The sequence below is a fragment of the Lepeophtheirus salmonis genome, chromosome Z (assembly GCF_016086655.4).
Source record: "Lepeophtheirus salmonis chromosome Z, UVic_Lsal_1.4, whole genome shotgun sequence".
Lineage (NCBI taxonomy): Eukaryota > Metazoa > Arthropoda > Copepoda > Siphonostomatoida > Caligidae > Lepeophtheirus > Lepeophtheirus salmonis.
The window spans coordinates 9,920,512-9,945,944 of NC_092584.1; the positions used below are offsets into that span (position 1 = coordinate 9,920,512).

Sequence of the window (25,433 nt, forward strand, 5' to 3'; positions counted from 1 at the left end):
GTTTCTAAAGATTATTTTTACCATTTTTTGTTTTTATATTCAGCTCAATATTTTTTAGACGTATTTCGATAAATTAACTATTAATTATGATTATAGATTTTATGTCCAAAATTCTGGGTTGAGTTGAGATACTCAAGAATGTTAACTTTCATTCATAACCTTCATTTAATTTAAGAGAAGGATCCGAATACTTTTAATACTTTTTTCCACTAACGAATATTTCCCACAGGGTATCCGTTTTTGTGGGTCATATACGAGTATTTTTTTTGTTGAAGTTCCGGCTATGAGTTAATGTGTTACTTCATATATAGATCCACCAATTATTACATGAACTTATTTGAGTCAACTATAGGCCTGCTGTTCAAATTTCTTGGATGAGTTGAAAGGCTTAAGAATGTTACCTAAAGTTCAAATTCTTTATTTTGATTTATAAGACATGATTTGACCCCCCCCCATAATTTAGCCTTTGATATAAAATCTATCAATTATTTCTTCATTCTTTGTGATCACAAATTTTGGCTACTTTAAGCCTGGCATTTTTGATATAGCCAAAGGGTTTATCAGAATAATTTGTTGTGAGAAATTGATGATAATTTGTCAAAGAATATAAATGTAATCCACTTTTAGTATTTATGTAATTATTTTAATCTACGGATGGGAGAGACCTTTCCAAGGATCCGTAGATAGTTTACTCATCTGCAGAAAATTTGTTAAACATAGATAGGGGCAGTAGAAGCTACCATTGTAAAAAAAAAAAATATAAGACCTGAAAAATTTGGAGGAATCCTTTATGGATTCAGATGCAGTGGTGATTGTTTTCAATCTGTCAATAGACTGCGAACTTATACTACAAATATTATTGACCTGGAGCATAGACGATTCTATAAAAGGTTCTTTAAAGTGTAGGTTGTTTAACCTGTCTCGAGGTCCCAAAGTTATCCTACAGAAATTACATATGCCTGGGGTGGAATTATGGGAAAATAGGATGGATATTTTTTGACAATCATTTGCATAGGGGAAAAATATCAAGGGATCCTAAGATGAGACAAATCGGTGAATGAATCACTATAAATGTACTTGGTACCCATGCTATCTATGCTGCCACTTCGGGGAGTATTCTTCGCGTAAATAAAGGCATTTAGGAAGCTCTCTTTTTTTTAGACAGCTTGTTCAAACTTGCACCAATTGGGGGGAAAAAACGACGAATTCGTTATCCCAAATATTTGGAAAAGGTACGAATCCCTCTATGGAATCTGCACCGGGAGTGACAAAATATCAATAACCTAGATGTGCAAGATTACCCTATTTGCCAATGGGAGGCCTTAAATGTGGCTGCTGGACTTGGATCCCTACTACACCTCGAAAACAAATCTCAAATGTCTCCAAAAACCATTTTGACGACTTACTCTTGCCGGACTTTGGCCTACAAACTAACTGGATACTAAAAATTTGAGATCAATTGGTCGATTAATTTCAGAAATATGGGTGTTGAATATATTTCCTAACAAAAAATTATACAGAACCCATTTTATTTCATTTCTAAAATAAAATAAAAACTGAGTCTGCAGTTGGAACAGTTTTTATCATTTTTTGCCTGTTTGGCTATTTTTAAAAGCCTATTTTAATTATATCAAATCAACTCAATTACGCATATGTCGTAGATTGAAGCATTTTAAAGTAACTCCCTTTTATCAGGCTGGATCAACATAAACGAGAGTGTTATCGAAGATAATCTAAGAAAGTTAAGCTAAATTCATCATTTCAAGATGAAATGGCATTTAAAACTTTCGGATAGAAATTCACGAATGTTTAACCTTTCGAAAATGGCTTATTTAGATAAATCAATGATGGAATTATTAAAACTATTCGGCTTTTTATATATAATGATCAGATTGAATTATTATTTTTAGTGCAACGAGTGAGAAAAAAAAACAAAAAAAAACATAGACAAAATAGCATGAAAATTTGGGAGTGCTCATAATAGCCGGATGATTAGTTGCAGAGTTATAAGTCCTTTTTGGGTTCGAAGTCGGTAAGTTTAAGGATTGACATTGGAGTAATTCTTCCCAATGCCCTTGTTTTATTTTCACCCCCCTCGTCACAGCTGCCGTAGCTGATCTAATGAAATATCATGACAGCTAAGCAAAACATTCCTAAAATTATCAGGATTACCTTTTTGATTTTCGGTTTCTTTTTTAAACATGCTCAAAATGCAATCAAATACCTTCGCTACACGACGACCCTTTCTCTTCTTGGAGGAATCGTTGAGAAATTCAATATAGATTACATTGTTTCCTCTTCACTAAACCTCATAAATAATAAATTACATTTTTTTTAATAAAAAATATTACTAATATTTTTTGCTAAATGGTATATAATCTGTAAAATAAATATTTTTGCCTATAGAAAATACTTGAACCCGCCCATATTTGTCCTTTAAGCTGATGCTTAATTAATAATTAATTATATATATTTAACAGCCATATGCTACCATATGATTGCTAACAACACGATATGAATTCAAAATCTACGTATTTATTTGATTGATTTATTAATTAAACAACAAAGGTGCGGACTTAAAGTTCCTTCTTAGAATATAATGAAAAAAATATTAAGTATCTTAATTTTATACAGAAATGATTTTATTAGATGATATTTAGTATTTGTTTCAAACATGCAATTAAAAACGTTAATCATTGTAGAGGAAGAAGTGAAGGGCATAGTGCCACTGGTGTAGTGTCAGTCATTATTTAGGACTGCGGTGCAGTTCAGATCAGTCTCACTTGTTGGTCATTAAAAATGTTAAAATTGATTCTTCAAGACGTCATGTAGTTTTTTTTTCTTGTTTTTTTTAATTATTCGGTTATGCATATAATTAAATAAATTATATAATCAAGTAAAAATTTGATATGTTTGTTTTATTCTTGGCTTTTCGTAGTGGTAACCACTGAAGTGTGAGGCGGAGTGTTATCTTGGTGAAACATGATTTTCTTGGTTCGCAAATGTTTAGGTTTTCCAACAAGTTCTGATTTCAGAAATTATAAATTATATGCTTCAGTTTTCTTTGTTTTTTTGAGAATAATAGATTAAAATAAGTCCATGACTATTAAAAAAAAACACTATTGCCATCACTTAATTTTTTCTTTAATCCAAAAAGCAGCCCCCCCCCCTAATATACATAAACAAAACTTTAAGGATCTTTTCGTTAGTAGTTGCAGTTTTTGGACGCCCTGAATGTTCATCGTATCTCAAGCTCATGTTTAAATTCAACATCCCGAAATTTTACTTTGCCAAATGATGGTCCATATTTTCCATACGAAAGAGTCCAGCTCAGCTTTGATTTTTTGTAGGGATATTGCCTTTCAAAAACAATCATTTCATAGGAGCTCTATACTCAATTTTTTCCTCAACACTCACATCAATTCTCCCGAAACGACAGCTGTACCTTCAAAATGGCTGAAAAGTTTTGGTGAGAAACTGCCAACAGATGCTAAATATATTTAACTAGCTTTATTTTGGGAGTGCTGTCATCTTGATGTTAAGGTGGGAGTGTGTACAAGCCACCCGCGTATCTTATTTGGCTTAATAAATCATCGATATTTGTACACAAAATTCCAAAGGCCGAGAGTTAAGGACCGATATCGAGAACTGTAGTCCTAAGAACCAATACGAACGGTCCTAAGACTCTACTAAATAAATAAGGACGGATACAAGACTACTTGCGACTCGAATTGATAAATGCAGCTGACCTTTTCTTTCTTTTCTTAAGATTTGACCTTTTTATAAGAAATTTAAAACTGTTTTTAAAAAGTATATTTACTCATTTCTTTAGAAAATAATAATCAAGCAATCAATGTACAATATTCTCACTCTCTAGTTTTGTGGGTAGAAAATATTCATAATATATGTATATTGATTGTGAAGACTATTCCAAGGTCAAATACAGTCATTGTAATACTATAATCGGGGGCGTCTGCAGGGAGAGGACTAAAAAAAAAATTAACGAATTTTTTTATTCTTATTAGAAAATGTAATATGTGAAAAAAAATTCAAATAATTTTATATTTGTAATTTAACTAAATTTTTTTCCAAAGAATTTAATTGTCAATGACAAGCTATGGACTTTTGAAATTTTTCTCCGACAAGTTTAATATTTGAAATTTAATTTTCGAAATTTTTTTCCAAAAAATTTAATTGTCAGTGATTAGTTATGGAGTTTTGAAATTTTTCTCCGAAAGTTTTAATATTTGAAGTTTAATTTTTTGAAATTTTTCCAAAAAATTTAATTGTCAGGGATTAGCTACGGATTTTTGAAATTTTTCTCCAAAAGTTTAATAATTGAAATTTAATTTTGGAAATTTTTTCCCTAAAAATAAATTTATGAAAATAGCTGTAGATTTTTGAAACTTTTTGAGAGTAACTCTGGATTTTTGAATGTTTTTCTTATAAAATTTTATTTTCCGATTAGTTTTTCAGAAAAAAAAAAATTTCAATTTTGTTTCCAAAAAATTGTAATTTTTGTATATTTTTTTAATAAAAAATATCAAAAAACCAAGACCCCATCCTAAAAAATAAATAAACATAATCCTGCGTATCCCCCATGATAATGTCTAATTATACATAATTGGGTAACTTTTTATGCAAAAATGTTTTATAAAAATATATCAATAATTTAATTAACAACATATTTTATATTATAACTGTGGATGACAGTTGATTGAGTAATTTGTTATTGGGGATTTGGCAAAGATCCAGTTTCAATCATTCTGTTCAAACTAATTGTATTGATTTAAAATTTTTGCATAACACCGGATCTAGCATCAATATTTGCGAAGTTATTTGGGTTCAAATAATTTTACAAATTAAAAAATGATTTAAAATTTTTGGAATGGATTTTATTCACAAAATTTATTGTTTTTTGGCATTTATTCTTAAAAATTGAAAATTGACGTTGGATGAAATAAAAAGGGCGGGGGGAAATTAGAAAATTATTTAAAAATGACAAATATTTCAGATTAACATCAATTAGTCATATTTATATGCAAACGAATCTCCAAAGAAATTTCTACAAACTTTATTTTAACTACGAATAAAAAATTTTGCACTTTTTTCCCCATAACTTTTGTTTTTTGAATAAATTTAGAAAAAGTAGTCATGCGTATAGTTGTTTTTTGAGACAGTAGTCACTATTTGATTTATAACTCAAGTTCCTAAAGTCTATTCTCGTTGAGTTTCAAAAACAATTTTTGTTATTTAAGTATATAATAATGCCCCTTATCTATATATATAATCACTATTCCCGTCTTAGCGTGGTGACCAGGTTCAAATGAAATATCCACTAACACAAACTCTATTTTTTATCTATAAAGATAACGTCAAGCCATTTTTTGTGTTATATTTATTTTCGAAGACACACCTCACTGCAGGAATATATATTTTTTTTTTTGGGGGGGGTTCTGATTTTTTTTTTTTTTTTGAAAAGAAATCAAAAAATTAAAATTTTTTGGAACAAAATTTTAAAAATCCACAGGCATTCACAAAAAAATTTAAATTTAAAAAAAAAATTTGAAAACTCCGTAACTAATTGTCAAAAAATAAAATTTTTAGAAAAAAATTTCAAAAATTTACAGTTGTTCACAAAAAATTCAGTTTTTGGAAGAAAATTTCACAAATTAAATTTAAAAAATAAATTTTTGGAGAAAAAAGAAAAAAAAAAATATTGTTTTTCACAGACAATTAAAAAATTAAAATAAATGTCAAATATAAAATTTTCTAATACAAAGCTAAAATTCCTTAATTTTAGGCGGACTACAGCCCTCCAGCATACCCTTTCAGTATACCCCTGCAAACGTCCCTCTCAACTTCAATGCATGATAGCGACGGACTGTATTACATAAATTATATTAGAATCTAGCTTCCATAATGAAATTACGCTATTTGTGCTTCTATTTCTACAGTCTAATGTCCACGCATTTAAAAAAATGAATTTATGTCGCCGCAAATCCCAGAGAAATGACGGAACCCCAAGTAAAAGAAACCGCTGTACACATCATTTATAGGGAAAAAGCCATTCGAGTGAAATGTATTGACTCAAAATGAACTCGAACAAATTTATAGGAATGGAATTAAAGCCCTTTAAAGTATTCAAGGACTGGGATTTGAGCAAAGATTTGAGACTCGACTTAAAATTGCAGAATGGGGAGTTCTTTTTACCGTCTCTGTTTAAAAACAAAAACAAACAAAAAGCATACTTAACTTCAATTCAAGACAAGCTTAAGAATGAGAGGTATATTGAATTCACATTTTACCGATTGTTTATGGCTGAGAACGAAATGACTTTTCTCACATGTAGTTTTGAATAATAGTAATTACATCATTCCTGAATTATGACCCCTAATAAATTAAAGCATATTAACATATCTTCAAAAGTAGTATGTATGTGTTAGAAAAGAGATCATGTAAACAAATATTAAGTCTTATAATGATTAATTCTCATGAATATAAAATTAACTCCTTGATTTTGTCTACATTTTTTTTTATGTTTATTTTTAATATACAAGTCTCCATATTTTGTTTTGTATATATATATATATAAGAATATATTTCCATAGCAAGAGCTTCTCTTCCATGGCTTTCCCCGGACTCTACGAGAGAATACGGATCCAGGATAATTGCCTGTGGAAAAAATTCCATTTGTTTAATTACAAAATCGGAATACCTCATCCCAAAACTTGTTTTTTGAATGGCCGGGCCAGTAAGCAGGTTTAAACCACTTCAAAAAGTATTTATGGGCCTCCAAATACTTCAAAATGAACTCCGTCCCCAAAAGTGATTTAAGACTAAGGGAACGGATACCATGCAGATTAACAACCACCCCCGTCTACTTCAACACCCACTTAGCCCTCCTTCAAATACTTCAAAACGAACCCTGTCCCATGAATGGATTAATGATACGGCAAAGACATCAAGTAGCTTCAAACCGGCCGCAGCTGTTTCACACAGCATATATGCCTCTTCCAAATACTCTAAAATAAAACCCATTGGTTGATTAAGACTACAAAAGGGCCATCAAGCAGATTAAAAATCACCAGCAACACATCAAAAACTGTTTAGGCTCCCTTCGAATACTTCTAAATGAATTTGAGCCCACACATATTGTACAAATTTACCGTGACTGTCCAATTTAAAAATGGACATAAATAATTGTTCTTCTTTGTTAGCTGCGTAATTAATGTACTTTTGAAGCCGTGGGATGGGGGTTCCTTTTGAAGTATTCGAAGGAGCCTTAATGCCTTGTGAAGTGGCAGTGGGGGTTTTTAACCTTGCCATTTCATAATGAAAGTTTTGGGCCGAGGTATTTCGACTTTGTAAGTAACTAATGGGAAATTTTACCAATGGCAATTTTCCACAATGGCGATTTTCCATGCACGGGGAATACATAACACATGTGCTGAAAAAAACATATTTGGAACTTTTTTTTTTATATTAACCTCATTTTAAGTTAGTACCAACCTTGAAAAGACAGCTGTCAAAACGTACAATCTGTTCTTTAGAATGTGGGTTATTGTACCAGGTGTGGGACTACTTTTGTTATTTCCAAAACAATTGGATCAAAAACAATTTCGTATTATAATTTTAAACTACTTCTAGATGTGAAAAAATAATGTTCAAGCTAAACAATGTCTTTAAAAGTGTTATGGAGACTTTGCTCTAAAAAACGAATAATAATAATTTAAAAAAGGTCAATTTCTAAGGATAAAAACAGTGTTTTCTTTGTTAAGGCTGGACTTTACAGCCTCTATTTCACATATTTAGAGATGAAAATCTGGTGTATTTTTTATCTGGGCTGTTTTTTTTGAGAACATAATCTAATGAATGAATATTATTTTCCACAGCTGTTGGTATTATTATTTAACTTCTGAGTAGTTCACTTCCTTTTCTACTACATTCAATTATATTCAAACCCCGATTTAACATTTTTGGGTGCTCTTAAAAGACTAAGAGTAACCCTGAGGATTTGTTGGATACTTATAATTGTAAGTCTTTGTTGAACTTAGAGTAGAATTGAAGATCGCCATAAGAGTAATAATTATTGCCAATATCCTTGTTTATTTCATTCTTCCACTCCTCCATCGTCACAGCTGATTGTAGGTGATGTAATGAAACTTGGCTATCCTCCCAAAATTCATTATTCAATTATAGTATTACTTGTCACACTAATTACGAATCTGTAATTAGCTTTTTGTCCTCAAATCTGAGGTTTAAGATTTGTTATTTGAATATTTGTACCTTTTTCATAGGGTAGATTCAACTATTGAATAAGTCGTAATCAATAATCCACATGAAATAAAGATTATCCATTGCAAAATGGTGTGTTGATTTCAAATATATGGTTATATACCGGGTGTTCCTTTGTAGCCTTAACACTTACTAATTCAATAATTAATTAAGGATGGGTGAGTAAAATTCATTAAAGTATAAGTAATTACTTACAAAACAAAAATAAAACCTGAGCTCTTTAGCCTACGTACAAGTTGTCTAAAGTGTCACTTGAACGGGATCTACGAATTTATATTCGCACACACCAAGCAAATTGTCGTCGCCAAGAATATTTTCTCCGCATCAGCAAGTCCAAAACGTTGGAGAGGAAAAAATACTCTGTCAAAAAGGCCAAACTGGATACGCAGGAGTTAAAGAAAACATCCCAGGGCAATCTCTTCAACTCTATAAAGGCCCATGCAAGAGATCTTGGGATTTTACGCCACACTGTCCAGAGAGATATAAAAAAAAGTGGGCGAAAATACCCTTGTGAGGGCCACTTTTGACACCAACAATTAAAAAAACCCATCTCCTTCCTTGCAAGATTCTTCTGAATGAGTCTTTTGAATTCTTTTTTTTAAACACTTTTAGCCCATTTGTGGGCATGTCGAGGGGAAGGCCTGCAGTGCCCTTCATCTAAACACCGAGGCCCTCAAAACTACTTTCAACCAGTACTGGGACGCCATAACTGAGAATTACATCTGCAGCAGGGTTTCAGGCCTTCCATCACCACCTTGAAGCCATTATTGCCGCGTTAATTAATTAATTTTTAAGGGAACTCAGACACTCATCTAATTATAGTAGTAACTCTATTATTCATTAATAACTTATATCTTGTTGAAGTTTAAAATTCAAAGTGTACAAATTTTAATAGACCATTTGCTACATAAATGCTCTCTTCCAAGAATTAAAGAATAATTATAGCAGCTTTAGAAAATAAAAATAAAATGTTCAGGTTGCCAATTACAAAAAAAATTGCACACGTTCTAGGTCATATTCTGTACAACTCTAGGAATACACATTCTATATAATGAAATATTCGTTCTCCCGATTGAGTTCAGGGAGTGGGATGCAAAAGTAGTTCTTGGTAAAGAAAAAAAAGAGAATAAAAGCAAGGAAGAGGGATTTGAAAACGAAAAGGGTCGTGGTAAAATATCTTAACCCTGTAATATAAAATTAACTCCTTGAGGTCGTCTAAGGTTTTTGTTTATTTTTGATATGTGTCTCCATGTATACTGTATACCATATGTAGATAAGAATCCTTGGGAACAGAGGGGGGGGGCGATTTGTTTATTTAACCAAGACGACTTTAAAAGTTGAAACAAACAAATATTGCCTTTTGGTTATCAGATCAAAGATTGTTGTCTTTGCTCTCACAACTATTTATATTTGATTCCATGATACTCTTTAATTTTGTTCAAATATAACAACAATTTGATTCAATTTATATTTAACTAATTTATTAATAGGTCCATTACCACCCCTCCAAGACAGTCAGCTCCTACCAATCATCCCAAACTATCCTCTCAAATACGAACAAACAGCCTCCTACCATTGGCCCAACGTTGAAGAGCATGTATCACTTCTTACACGGAGCAACTCAACCCATCTTGATGAAAAATTTCCGATCAACGGTCCAGTGGGTTTTGGAAAGGGACTCTTGGTCCATGGAGATCAGGTAAAGACAAAATTCATTCCCTCCCTTATATGGTTTAACCGTCAATCACTTCCTTCTCCAGTGCTTTGCTTTGGAGAAGGATTTTGATAACCCATTTGACTCGTGCATTCGTGAGATCAAGGATTGCAGTTCTGGTTTTTCATTCTCTCTTTGGCTAAAGATTGATGACACTTCAGACCATGCGTATATTCCGTCTGTATCTCCTAGAAAACGCTATATATTTAGCACGGGTAAGTAATATATTCTGAAATAAGCGTTAAAAAAGATAATCGCTGTTTTTTAGGTGGATACTTTGATACAAAGGACGAAAGCATTGGACAAGGGATTTCCTTGTACCTTGTAAGGGACACACTGTTTGTGTTACTAGCGACGGATAAATATGTTTGGGAGGCAAAGGCCTTAGGTCAAGTCGGATCCAATAAGTGGACGAACATTGGTGTAACGTGGGAGTATTTTGGAGGGAATTGGACGTCCTACTCCGGACTTGAAGTATGAATATAAGGCCTTATACTTATATTAATCCTATACGCCCCTCACGTTTAAACTACCCCTGTATACAAATATGTGTACTATATTATAGTATCCTGTTTTGATTCCGGAAGGGCATTATAGAAAACTATAGTTCATATCCCTCATACCTTTTTTGAAATCGTACTAGTACGTCAAAGATGAAAAGAAGTGGCATTTTCCAGCCATGATCGTCCATGTGCAGATATGTTTTGTATCATCTAAATCTTAAGCATATGGGTCAAATATATCTCACGTTTGCATTTTGTATTGATCTACCGAAAAAAACTATAGACCACAGTCAGGTGTAAGAATTAGTGTTGGGTTGGTTCTTATATAGAATCCAGTTCCATCTAGTCCATTCCCGCTTGTCGGTCCTGAAAGAGGGCAAAACCCGATCCCTCGTGACGTCATTAATGACTTTTTTTCCCCATTTTTTTAATCATTCCATAAAATAATATTGTAAATTAAAGTGAATGTAAGCAAAAATGCATCAAGGCGACAGCATTAACAAAATTATCAAGAGCTCAAACGTGATTAAGGTTAGCATCTTGAAATTTATTAAGTTCCTTAAAATAGAAAATGTGCAACTTTTGCTAGAATTACTGCCTCTAGACGTGGTATGTTTAGGTCATGGATTTGATAGTAATTTGAAAGGGTACAACCTATATAAAATATGACCTAAAAATTCAACTTTTTTTCAACTTTAAAATACTATGTCTTGTTGCAAAAATGCCATGATACACCTGTAATATGGCTCATAGTATTTTCTTAATGTTCTTTAATAAAAAACTATATGTAAAGTATAAATACAGCAACGTAGCTCAGTACAGAACGCACTCGAGATAAATTAATCTTTGGGAAATCAATGTGCGTAGGTTCGATATACGATCGCTCCTCGGGAAGTTAACGTATATAATATGTACATGGGCTTCAAAGACAATTTCTAAGTAAGATGGAGTATTTGTATAACTATGATTTCCTGTACTTGAAGTGCAACTCCCTTTCACTAATTAAAGAAACATAATATTAAAAAATGAACCCCCCACCCAAAAGGAGACAATTAATTGTATATTTGAATATTTTTTCGGCTGTCAAAAGATGTTTGTCAATGAAGAAAGAGTGGCTCAGTCCATTTATCCTCTCAACTCAAAACCATGGAGTGTAAAACGAGGAAATGGCAGCATAACGAATCTTCAACTACATTTTGGGTGTCATCCAGAGTTGAAAAAGAGGGAAGCCAATACTTTTCTACCTAAAAACTTTCAATTAGACGAGATTGCATTTTGGAACAAGAGGCTGAGGGTTGTTAGTCCTCAGAGAAATGAGATCAAATACTTCTTAGGAGGCTATAGTAAGTTACTTTTTTTTTAAATCATAATATAATTCACGTGAAAAGATCATAGAATATTCATGACCATTCGAAATGCTCTACAATCCATTGATTTTTTAAATAGGACTGTGTCGTGAATATATAGTTGTCCATAGTGATTAATTTTTGTTTCTTATCAACCAATATGTGTACACAGTAATTTACTTGTATATGTATTCCATTTCAAAAAAAGCATATCCATGCCTACACTTAAAAATTAGACATCCATATCATGAAGGGCGTAACTAGACCCTACCTGTGAGTGTACAGAGTGGTAACCAGAAACTTGTACTAGCATGACTGAATGACAAAAAACGTATTTTTTAATGAATCAAGAAAACACAACTCCAAATCAATTTTGGGAATTTTCTTAAGCTATTTTTTTATTATTATTATTATTCAATATGTCCTCCTTCACAATCAATAACAGCCTGTAGACGCCGGTTAATAAATTGACATCAGTACATCGCTGTCATGAGGACAGATGAGAGTGAATTTAAGGTGCGGCAGACATTTATATCCTAAACGCTCCAAATGGCAAAGGGTTTGACGTCAGTGGTAGGAAGAGGCCCACATAGAGGCAGGATAGAAGTCAGACATATTCTTGCTGCATAAGTTTTTTTGTATGTGGCTGTAATGGACTCCTTTATGTTATAGGCAGTTTGGATGAAGATATAGATGGTTTATGTAGCCAGAGGAGATCGCACAAGCGTTGAATTTTTTGTTCTTGCTCGACCTTTTTACGAATAGAGTACTGGAATAAAAAAAAAAACTTTATTTTTTTGTTTCCCACTGTCGTTTGGTTGCGCAATATAACCTCGCAGTTCAAAATAACGAGGATGTTTTGTAATTAAATATCAATGCAAGTTTTGGGTCCCCATTCTGCACCCAGAAACATGAGGCTTCGTAATTTTAGTATAAGCTCAGGAAGGAATTATTTTTCTCGAGGACGAGTGAGGAATTATACTTAAACAAATTAAAGGGATTCCGATATTAACATTGTGTATAGAACATGCTCAATCTTAAACATCCCATCACATTTTTTCTCCCAAGTAGAAACCCTTAAAATGTACAATATCTAATATAATTTTGATAAACTTAAGTACAATGGACGCACGCTCTAAACATATTCGTTGAAATGAATTAAACTAAGAAAAGAGCTTAATTTAACAACAAGCTTATATTCAAAAAGAAAAGAAGATTGAAGTTGTACATATATGAGAGTCGTTTGAAAAATCCGTGCAGAGTCCAAAAGATGGCACTACTTACATGTATAAAGGTTTTGTTTAGTTAGAAGCATCTATAGGAAAAACACACAGCAAGTTTAAAACAGATTGTTCAATTTCTTTCTGTTTGGCATTCGTTTGAATCGAGACATCGGCCATAAAGATTAAAGAAACTGTCTTTTGGATTCATAAGGAATCACCCTTATCAACTATCTCCAAAAGAGTAAAACAATAAAAGTATTATTCATCATTATTGAACTGTTTGAAAACCGAGCTGCAAGAAAAACGTCCACGATTGGCCCTCAATAAATTCCCTCTCCATCACGAACATGCACCAGCTCACACCTCAGCAGTTGTGGTCACCCTATTAATGGATATAGGCTTACAACTCGAGATGCAACAGCACTAGTAATCTAAAGCACTTTCCCTTTTCTGTCCTCCATCAACATATCGTGGATTTTATCAATGATTATTTAGTAGTAATCTCAAATGGGCGTACAGAACGTTAAACGTCACTTGTGCCCATATGTCCACTCCCAAAATGTTGAACCCCCTTTTCAACTGTTTTAATTGAAGGTGCAGAGTCCCCATTATGTGTATCAAGCTTCTGTTTAGTCTTGGAAGGCGTTTATAATTGATAAAATAATGTTTCATCAACATAAGAAATTCTTTTTTGTCAATTTTTTGAAAATCACTCATAACTAAACTTAACCTCGATCTTCCCTGTAGTACCATCTCTCGCACTTTACACGTACTTTTCAAACGTCCCTCGAATAAAATACAAAATACTGAACGTGAAATATAATGAGGTTTAGCAACGAGCGTGTGTAGGTAAAGTACTGCTAGTAAACGGTCTAGAGACTAAAGTACTCCTGGACTCGTCATATCATATTATTTATTTTTTCTGAAATACTTATTCCTATTTTTTCATTCTTGAGTATATTACATATAATAAGCAAAGTTGGAAAAATTGTCTAAATCCCTGTTAGTATAAATCCAAAAGAAATGTATATGTGGGGAACTTTGAAAGACCCTTTCAATATCCTTTTATTTTGATCTATTGAAACAACGTATTTGTTATGTATTTTGAGTCTAAATCTATCTCTGTGTTGGCAACTTTGATAAACGACATATCTACGGAAAAAGATCACTATAACACTAGGGTGCGCAGGGCATCCATATATATATATATATATGTATACTCTTTTTTTTGGGGGAGGGGGAATCTTAAGAGATTAAATTTTTTGGAAAACAAAATCAAAAGTCCATAGGTATTCTCAAAAATCTAAAAATAGACGGGGGAAAACTTACAAAATGTACCCAAAAATGTATTTAAAAACTAAATAACTTTATCACTAAAATCTTATGCATTTTTAAATTCAGTACGGAGGTATGAACCCTTTCATCGAGAGAGGCCAATGGATTGATTTTTATATTTTTTAGTGTCTGATTCTCTTTTATGACTTTTTGATTGTCGGAATGTTTAACTGTTTTTTAGGTGTAGATTGACCTAGGTCTACTAATTTTAAGCCACAATACTTATTTATGTTAATACAACGCAATTCCTCCTAGCAATTTTTATAATAATGTCTTATGGCTCTATATATCTACATATATGATATGAATAAAAAAATTTAAAAAATCAGTAACTTACAATAAATACTATGGACATATTTTAGCAATTCACTCTCATAACTAAAAATGTTATGTCCTTTACTCACAGATCCAGACGTGGAAAAATATCAAAATATGGATAAACTCAAAAAAGATATAGCCAGGTTTCATTTTGAAGATCCACAACAATCTCGCTCTGCTTTCGAATTAACTCAAAGAGTATTGGGAAATATTGGATTTCAGTGTTTGAACTCAACATCCATGGACTGTGCAGTTCAAAGAGCAGAGCATAAAATCAAAGTACTCAAAATAGTGGAATCCGCATTGCCCTATAAATCGATTTATCGAATCAATCCTGTGGATTTAACCTATCGATTTGTAAGTATTTAAGACTGTAGAAGGGAGAGGGGCTTGTTGACACAATTAAGATTTTGGGGATATTTATTACTAGTACAAAGTGGTATTAAGACGTTAATATTTTCTTTACCTGCACCCGTTCAAGAGAGGTACCCATGCAGAATTTGAGCCTTCTAGGCTCAACTTTGTGGGCATGCATAATGGACACCCATAATCTCTCTTTTATATACATATATACAGATAAGTCTGTTTTTGGGGATATCAAACATAAAGTCCAAATGGTAGAGCAGATCAGTAGTCTTAAATATAGCAAGTAGACTGATAAAATAACCCTGTATGTTTCTATAGCATTTTATTATTCCTCCAAAGTCATTAAAACCCTGTTTTTGACAGAAATAAATCTCTTTTTCCTTTAATATTTCTATATCTCTCTTCTTAGCTTTGTCTCATTTCTCTTCTCTCTCTCTCTCTCTCTCTTTCTAAATCCCTATCTGTCTGTCTCCCTTCTTCTGCCTTCATTCTTTGTTTATATCCCCCTTTATTCAGCTTAGTAACACGGGCAACCTCTACGTATTAAATAAAGCTATTGATGTAAGAAATTATATATCCGTGTTGATAATTTTTTTGCCGTAAGCACCACAAAAGATGTAAGCTAGCAATTCCCCTGGTGTCAAATAACCCTTCTCTTTCGTTAGCCTGTAAGAATTCATACTACAATTTATCTCTATTTGTAGATGTCCCTAAAGTCCACCTTTAACATGTTCTCAAGCGATCCAGAAAACATGGAAGATTGGAATTTGATTAACATTGATCTGAAAGAAAACTATCCTGGTGGCTCCATTAGCTTCTTGAAATATATTCAAAAGTATTTACTTTACTTTATGGCCTCAGCCAATATATCGGACTATGATGAAACTCCATTTTTTACACCAAAATATCAGCGTTTGAATGTAACCATCTCAACATCGGATGCTGGTATGTTCTCATCCTTTTTTGATCATATTGAATTGTACATGCCATTGTTGTCACAGCTTTTATGGCCTTAAAATTTCCTGCTCCTCACACGCAGCCAAAAACTAAAGATATACCCTTAAATATCTACAACGAGTTCGATTCAAATTGGAGAGTGCCTCTCAACACATGGAGACAGCCCTTTGAAAAAATTAATATCCCATGGGATGAGAGTTTCAAAACACAGGGAAAGCTCTGTAAATACGAGGCCATCAATATTTTGGTAGGGATTTATCCATGGTTTGGATATATTGCTCCAAAAAGACGGAATTCTGTGAATATCAAAGCCCACAACTTTACGATAAATAGCAAAGTCATTTCCGTGCATATGTTCAGAGGGAATAGAAGTAGCAGTTCGGAAGATAAGTTATGTTCATTACATCAAAAGGCTCATATGACAAATGGGGTTCGTATTCGGTTCTATCACAATCACCTTTACACTTCCAGAAGGAAAATCCTACATCACGAAAGTGAGCTCCAATCAGAGGTAAATCATGTTTGGTTGAGGGACTGTGGATTTGGGGGAGGGGGGGCATGTTGAAAAGGAGTACATCCCCTTGACTAAAATTATGTTACCCAAAAATAAAATGATGTTGTTAAAGTTTGAAATATTTAATAACATATTTTTTTTGTCAAAATTAGAATACATCCTTAAAAAACGACTGAAATGAAATTAATGTTGTCCATTATAAAAAGTTGCCTTTTATTTTAAAAAATTCCCCCAAAAATTATTTTTGCATATCATTTTTTCAAGAAGTAATACCTCCTCTAAAAAAAATTATATATGGTATATATACGAGAGTGTCTTCAAAGTTTCCGATCTCAACATGAAGAGTGCAGTGCTCGTAAAAGAAGGCTAGTTACATCTACATAGCATTTTACGAAAGTTTCAGGCCATTTTCGAGGTGCAGTTATTATGAAACAGTTATTTGAGTGAGTGGATGTGAGTGATTTTCTGAAAATAGACAAAATAAAGTTTTGGGACGGATTGTTTACTGTAGATGAAACTTTGATACATCATTATACGTTCAAAACAAAAATATAGTCTAAAATGCGGACTGAAAGTATTTTTGTAAAATGAAGGCGTAGTCCACTTTGTGAACAATTATTTTGCAGCAAAAAATGCCAAATTCTTTTTGGACAGGTTAAAGAGATGGGAGCATCGCTCGGAGAAGTGTGTTGTGTTACAAAGAGATTAAGTTTTGTTAGATCGGAAACTTTTGAGACCATTTTAGTATATTTTGTATACAAGTTGCAAGCAAAATATGGGATGAATAATGGATATAGTATTTGGGATGAAGATCATTCAATAATTGAATATTTCATGGATGATCAATGTATCAATGATGTCATTTTTGACTAGTTGAAGATAAATTACTAAAATATAAGTATTATGAGGTCTATTATAAAGCTCAAATCCCACAGTTATAATTATACTACTCATAAATACATAATAATCATAAAATTTTTAGGGGCGTCTTCAGATATATATATTTTTTTTTTTTTTTTGGAAAAATTTAAAAAATCCATAGCTTTTTCAAAAACTAAATTTTTTGAAGTAAAAATAACAAAAAAAATTTTAACAATTTCAAAAATGAAATTTTTTAACAATTTCAAAAATGAAATTTTTTAACAGTTTCATAAATGATATTTAAAATATGAAATTTTTTAACGATTTCAAAAATTATATTCCGAATATTAAATTTTTGGAAATTTTTTTCAAAATCTACAGTTCCAAAAAAATATTTTTTTTATTTAGAAAACAATAATAAATATTACATTTTTGGCAGAAAAAAATTCTAAAATCCATAACTATTCCCAAAAATTTCAAAAATTAAATTTTTCGGAGCAAAAATTTTAAAAATTAAATTTCAAATATTCAATTTTTCTGAAATTTTTTAAAGATCCACAGTTATTCTCAAAAAAATTATCTTTTTAGAAAATAATTTTTACCCTAATTTTAGTGTAAAATTATTTCAACTTCGTGGAAAAAATTATTTAGTACAACCCACAAATTCCTTAATTTGAGGGGTTACAGCCCCCCCCACCCCCCAGCGGATGCCCCAGATTTCAATAGATTTAAATGAAATGGTTGTATCCATAAACACACTGTTCATTAAAATAACCAATGTGATAATTAAATAGTACATTTTAAGACGACGATGAAATCGTAGCTTGTGCAATATACTTATACACACAGCATAAATATAGTCAGGGCCTTTTGGGATGATGAGACATCAAGGCTCTAGTGATCTAGTGAATATGTTTGTAGGTAGAAAAGAGAAAATGTGTTGTTTGGGATGAGAAAATTGGGAAGAACGGAGGTTGGACATCTGATGAATCCACAACCCTCATTACTGAGCAGGATTCCACTCTTTGTGAGTTCCATACATATGGAACCTATGCCATCATTGCAGAGATTGTTGAACCAGTGGTGAAGCCAAGATATAGGATTTGGCTTTCAATCCTACCAAACATGGGATTTTTCGTATCATTCCTTCTTGTGGGTTTATTGATCATTATCATAGTCAGCCAAAAGTATGTATGAATAATTTTTATTAGGGTCGTATCGGTTCATATTTTAGGTAAGGTTGTCAATGTTAAGCATTTTTGTATCTCTGTATCAAGCAAGGGCACATAACATAGTAGTATAAAGGATTCGATTGACAACGAATCTCTTGGGTTTAATATAGTGATTATTAATGAATACAATTATAAAGTCATAATATAAAATACAGGGAGCGGGGATCAAATTGTCGGCAAAATATTTTTCTACAAAAATAACACAAAATATACATTTTTTAACTTTTTTATTGAAAATCAAAACTATGACGAGCATATAGGTATAGAGTAGCCATTCATTCGATATAATCACCGTTGGCATCAATAACAGCCTCAATACGGCCTCTGAACCGGCCACAGGCTCTTCTGACCATCTCATTGTCCATGTTGCCGAATACCTCCTTGATGGAGTCCATCAGGCTGGCCTTGGTACTATGGGGATGTCTGTTAGTATGTCTCTCGACATAGCCCTAAAACCAAATAGTTCAAAGGATTAAGGTCGGGAGAGTTAGGAGGCCACAAATCCTTGGTTACGACGTCATAACAGTTCTTGGTTAACCACTGTATGGAGATTTTGGACACATGGCAGGGTGCTGAGTCCTGTTGCCACACCCAGAGCCTGTTTCTGGCCACCCCTTGGATTCAGGGCAGAACCACCTTCTCCGTAACATCCAGGTAGACCTCTGTATTAACTTTTAGACCCGTTTCAAACATGTGGGGAGGCATAACATGACCTTCACTGCTGACCACCCCGAACACCATGACCATTGCAGGGAACTTGGTCTTCATTACCTTCCTCACATGGCTGGTGCAGGTGGCTATCACCTGTTGTTCTGCTAGTTGACCTTCTGATCTTGATAGAAATTCATCAGAGAAAAACTACAGCATCCCGGGCTGCTTTGGGGGCTTGAGCTTGTTGAGCAATTTTGCTGACTTCATCAGCCTGTTGTCCTTTGCCTTCTGGGTCAAGATCTGGCCCACTTGCATCTTGTAGCTCCTACACCTTATCCCTCGCCATGGCCTTCATGGACCTGGTAAGGTCATCCTCAACCATCTTCTTCACCTTGTCAACAAAGTCGGTGTCCCTGACCTTCCTGTCGGCGCCCTCCTCCTTGGGTGCCCTCTTTATGGTGGCATCAACATCCCAGGTGTCCTCTAGCTTCTTACAGATACCCTGAACAGTCCGTAAATTCACTCCTAAGGTTGAAGCAATCGTTGAATTGGAGATTTCACCTCCAATATTAACCAATACCATGACTACGGCGGACCTCGAAAGCTCCTCGTTCCACTTATAGCTCTTTATCTCCTCATATGATGACGGCATGATGCTAAATGAACTACGTATCGTCAGCTGACAAAAATGGCTTTCCTATTTGGTAACCGGTTTTTTATTTGATAATGTCGTCTTCAAGTTATCAAGGTTTAAAGTAGGCGACAATTTGATCCCCGCTCCCTGTATATTAGATATTTTTATGGATAAAATAAAGGGTGAACAATATCTATTTATCATAGCAGGACTTCATATTGAATTAAAATATTCAATCGCATATATCTATAAATTAAATATAATTTTTTGGCAAAATGTCCGTGATGGTCCTTGTGTGAAATGTATGTTCGGCAAATTGTCCTATTTGCAAAATGTCATGCTCAAAAATACTTTGGAACAAAAGTTCCCTCAAAGACTATTGTACCCCTAGTTGATATCTATGATCATATTGTTCTATGGGACAGCTGACGTCCAAATCAGACACGTTCATAGATTTTAAGACGGAGTGTTAAAGTTTTGGAACCGATACATCCCTAATTTTTAACATCCTTTCATTACTACAACTTTTTTAAACAGGTTTTTATGGAACATGTTCCACATAGTCCGGCTCAATACTCTAATTTCTCTCCTACTAACCCTTCTCTTCGCCTTCCTGAGTCAACTAGACACTATTCGTGAAGATGTTCACTATAATGCGGGCATTGGAACGTGCCTTGTATATTTCGTTTGCTCTTTGACAGCGTTTCTCTTGATGGAGTCCATCATGTATGTCGCTGGGATTACGGATGGAGTGATTGGAGGATACACTTCTTCCTATGTGCTATTTGGATGGGGTATTCCAATGTTTCCAATTGGGTTGACATGGTATTATTATGGAGTTGAAATAGGAACGGATCCTTTGTGCTTCATGGGATGGAATAATTATACCAAGTATCCTTTCTTCATACATATCTACACAATGCTTGGAGTAAGTCAGGAAACTAAATATCAGGGGCAAGGTCTGGTACATGAGAATAGCGATTCCACTATATCAACCAATCAAAGACTCGAGACTTGACTAGGAATCAAATGTGCTCTGACTTGCGACTCATATTCTACTCAAAAGTCTTTATAATATTTTCGCTCCTAGGTAAATTCGTTCCCTGTCTTTTCAACCCTGGTAATTTCGTTGAAAGTGAACTCAACCCCGGACATGTCATACCCATTTTGAAAAGGAATATTCTGTGGCATCGTGCAGCTTTTGTGTCTAAACTTGTTACTTGTTTTTGAGTAGCAACGTACAGATAGAGGTCCGAACAATATGTTCATTGCTTATGTAGATTTAATTTGTAATGAGAGGACAGAGAGAGACAAAGGGGTTATTACAGTTGATTGAGTAGGAGTAGTGAGCAAAGAGGGTATATTTGTTGAGAAAAAAACTAAGTTTAGCGATTAGAAAAAGGAAAAACGTTTGAAGCGTGTGCTCTTTCTTCTTTTTTTGTACATTATTTCATTAGATGTGGGCGTGTTAAAATCTCCCTCTAAACGAAGAACTCTTGTCATTCTTTGGTGTAAAATCATTTAAAAATGCATATTAAAATAAATGTACATGAGTTTGAAAATAGTTATAACATTTTCCCTCTATTGAATCTCTTTTAAATATGATAAATGGTTCTCCTCTTTATCCCAGAGATCCATTTTCTGCACCTAAAATCATATAACAGGGGAGCTGATATTAAGAAGGGTCTTCTTAATGTACTACGATAAGTCTCGCTCCAGCCTTCTCCTTCCACTCTTACACAAATCATATCTCTAGTAGAGATAGTCGATGGTTGATAGCAGGGGAAGAGCAAAGACGGGATTTACTTCCATCTCCCAAGATGATTCTAGACTATTATAGCTGGAAAAAATATAGCTAGAAATCTTAACAGATATTTGCAATAGCATAACTAATTTTTAAGTAATGTCGGAAATGTAACAATAAAAAATTATAGGTTTGATTTTGAGGGTGCAAATGGATTACATTCAAATTAAAAGTTTCAATTAAATAAGAAACAGTACACCCAGGATTGGATCAACCATATAGCAGCTAATGAGTTGGGGTGTCATGTATACACTATAATGTGGTGCCCTCTGTTTATCATTCATTACACTATCCAACAGCAAAAATGGTGCAAAAACAATATATGCTCAATCTAATAGAATTCTAAATATGGTCTTATTTTTTCTCTCAAAGCCTCGTGGCTTTCAGAAAAAGGCCATACATTATTTATTATTTTTGGCTATTTTTAAGATTCAAAGCTGTTTTAAGCCCTTGTTTTTGCAGATAGGAATACATTATTCTCCGTTTCCTTGATTCAAACAAATGCCAAACAGAAAGAGATAGAACAACCCAGGTGAAAGTTAGTGTATGTTCTTTTAAAAGAGGAACCCAACTAAAAATAACCCGGTACCCCCCCAGTAGTGCCATCTCTTGGACTTTGCATCGGACTTTTCAAACGTCCCTCGTATATACAGGATGTAGTATCATAACGTCTATTTTCCAACAGAAAATAAAAGAAGCTCTATAAATCAGATTTTTTTAATATAATGATAGTCCATATTAAAAGCTTTGTTTTAAAAAAAATTTATAGTCATATCAGATAGCAGCTGACTTCCCTCATTTTTGAGTAACCCCCGCTTCGGTATTTAAATACCTGGTATTTTTTTTGTTTTTCTGTTTCTCCTTCAATAACTTTTCATTGAGAGGTTTTACAGGGTTAATTTTTCTATATCAAAAAATGCAAAATACATTGCAACAAAACAACATATCTTATTTCCTAATAATAGATGATTAGTTGATGACATAATTAATAATTGGCGACTCTGCAAAGGTTTTTAAATTGTTGGGGTTTCCCCGGAATAAATCCAATTCCAATTACCCGATTTAAAAAAACTGCACTAATTTAGACTCCTTACAGTTATCTCTGCAGTTACTCGTGTTTAAATAATTTCGCAGATTTCCAATTATGAAAATGAGTTTAAAAAATTGTTTTTTCTATATTAGCAATAATGGAAACTCAAGTGCCTTATTACAATAAATTTACTTTAATAAAATATTAGTTAAATGTAATCAATATTTCATAGAATTATTTAATTAAAAATGAAATTATAGTATTTCAAGTATAATAATCACAAATTATATCTTGTTCATGCCCAAATTTGATGTTGTCTAATTTGCGTAATTTTAAGTCTATGTGTATCACGAAACAATATTTGTATTAACGTTTAATCCAAAGTCATCAACTATGTCAAAAAAGGAAGTTTACTAACAGAGGGTTAATATATTTAAATGGTTTAAACTTCATATCTGTAAAAAAAAAAAATATCTTTACATCATAACAGACAAAAACTTCATATGACGGACAGACATGGAGGCCTAAAACTTTGGAGTCTAGCCCCTGGTTTTTTTCGAAGTTTTGTTTTTATGATACTCTATCATAATATGATAATTGTCTTTTAATATTTTACTTCCTTACTAAATAGATCTCCATCATTTTATCCGTCATTATTTTATGCAATAATTCATCACCTGAAACTCGTAAGGATTCAATGATTGATGATTTGAGAAGTATGAGTACTGGGATCGTTGCAATGACATACTTTGTTACTGTTATATGGGCCTTTGCATATTTTACAATTATAAGACATCCTCGTGAAGAAATGAAGGATTTTTATCCGATCTTTTGGGTGTTTACATCGCTTCTTGGCGTATTGGCTTTTGCATTCCTTGGATTAAGTTCAAATCAAATCAGTGATGTTCTATTTGGGAACTTTCACTCGAATGTACGAGTATTTACATATTTTCAGGATCCGGAACGAAATCGGGGCTGAAAACCCTTCTGTTAAAAAATGCAATATAATCGTTAGTTTTAAAGATTTTTAATGAAAAAAAATTAATATACAACTACTGATATCCTGTGCCAAGATGAATAATAAAATTAATTTCCTTCAGTATATATAACTTCATTCCTGCTTCTATAGATATTGTTCATCTCTCCTAGATGGAGTTTACTAGAGAGGCCTTAGTCCTATAAGAGCATATATAAGTATGAGATTTAATATAGCCCCATACAAAATAATCCATAGGATCAATAATATGAGGTCATATCTCCTTCCAACAATGATTTTGACTCCCTATTGATACCTCCTCGAGTATCATTTGTGCACTTTAATGCCTTTATCTCCCTCTACATAGTGAGAGCCAAAACTTGCAGTAGCATTTAATTACCAATTTACCCTCCAATAAAAATGTCAGAGCAACAATTTAGCTGACTTTTAGTGTACATCTATCCGCGCCCTTCCTCCAGTCTTGTCTTCAACTCCTTAGAATTTTCAGTTTGGAGTGTTTTGGAAAAAGAATATCTTCTATGCATATCATTTAAATTTGAATTCACTTCTAGCTGCCATCATGAAAGCTTGGTACGCCATGGACACAGCCTTCATTGTCAAGAGCCACCAATATTTTCACCAGCGTAAATTGGCTATTATTGATTGAGAAGCAGAACATATTGTATAAGAAATCCCTTTTTTCGTAAATTAGTCTTGCTAATGCAAGTTTTGAGTATCAACTCTGAACACCGTTATCAAAGATATTAAGGTTAGTTCAGATATCACCTTGTTTGATATTTTCCCCTTCTTAGTATCCCCAAATCATTATCACGGTGTGTCTGCATTGAATTGAATTTCCCTTAGTTCTTTATGTATCCATGCCATCGTAACATGATTAACAAATATTATATAGCTAAGAACCTACGCGTTTTAATGGCATATTAAGCACATTTTTACTATATGCTATCCAGGATATACTATAGATTATATTTTGCACCGATTTCGTCCTGGGACCCTGTACTTAACTTGCTAAAAACTCTGGTTAGCTTTACATTTTTATCATATCTTTCAGAGACTTAGGAAGTTTAAAAGAATGACTACTAAGGAAATGAGACTGAAAAAACAAAGAAAGAATCGGAAACAAAGAAAGAGACGATTGGCAATCCGGAAAAGTCGAAAAGTAAAAGGAACGCGAGAAGAAAACAAGGATCATATTTCTGACTTTGGTGCCTCCACCCACAATCAAAACAATTCGCCAAGATCTGTAAAAGAAGATCCTTCAAAAGTTGATGAAAAAGAAGAAAAAAACGATTATGGGGAAATGGGTTCTAAAAGCCCAATATTAGAAAAAGAAAAGGGTCCACCCAAAAAAGTGAATAATACAAAAAGAAAGAAAGTAGAGTTCTCTTCTGAGTCGGAGGATTCCATGTCCATCGATGAAGGCTCTTTGGAGTCCTCGGAACTATCTTCCTCAAGTGATGTTGAAATGAATTATAACAAATATATGGAGAGCAGTGATTCGAATTAAGGTTTATTTTGCATGTTTGTAATTATATTTTAAAACAATTATAATAAACCACTGATTCATACCTAAGAAGTAGACATTTTTTTCAAGCACATTCAAATATTTAATAATTACGAAGTAAGTATTGACCGAGAAGAACTTTCTCT

At 33.1% G+C, this 25,433-nt stretch overlaps 1 protein-coding gene across 1 annotated transcript; it reads left to right on the top strand.

Moving 5' to 3' along the window:
- Nucleotides 1-9,640: 9,640 nt before the first annotated feature.
- LOC121130583 (uncharacterized) lies at nucleotides 9,641-25,353 on the top strand. The gene is made up of 11 exons (XM_040726326.2): nucleotides 9,641-9,997; nucleotides 10,059-10,227; nucleotides 10,281-10,486; nucleotides 11,606-11,858; nucleotides 14,826-15,094; nucleotides 15,808-16,048; nucleotides 16,105-16,571; nucleotides 18,357-18,622; nucleotides 20,490-20,880; nucleotides 23,418-23,717; nucleotides 24,835-25,353. Exons 4-11 carry the CDS (start codon nucleotides 11,606-11,608, stop codon nucleotides 25,288-25,290), a joined length of 2,643 nt encoding a protein of 880 aa, XP_040582260.2. The 5' UTR covers nucleotides 9,641-9,997; nucleotides 10,059-10,227; nucleotides 10,281-10,486; the 3' UTR covers nucleotides 25,291-25,353.
- Nucleotides 25,354-25,433: the final 80 nt, after the last annotated feature.

Bases quoted from the DNA above. Each gene is read 5' to 3' on its own strand.
- LOC121130583 (XM_040726326.2), top strand. From the start codon at position 11,606: ATGTTTGTCAATGAAGAAAGAGTGGCTCAGTCCATTTATCCTCTCAAC. The intron at 18,623-20,489 runs GTATGTATGAAT...TTTTTTAAACAG, and splicing joins ATTATCATAGTCAGCCAAAA to GTTTTTATGGAACATGTTCC. The intron at 23,718-24,834 runs GTACGAGTATTT...CATATCTTTCAG, and splicing joins TTGGGAACTTTCACTCGAAT to AGACTTAGGAAGTTTAAAAG.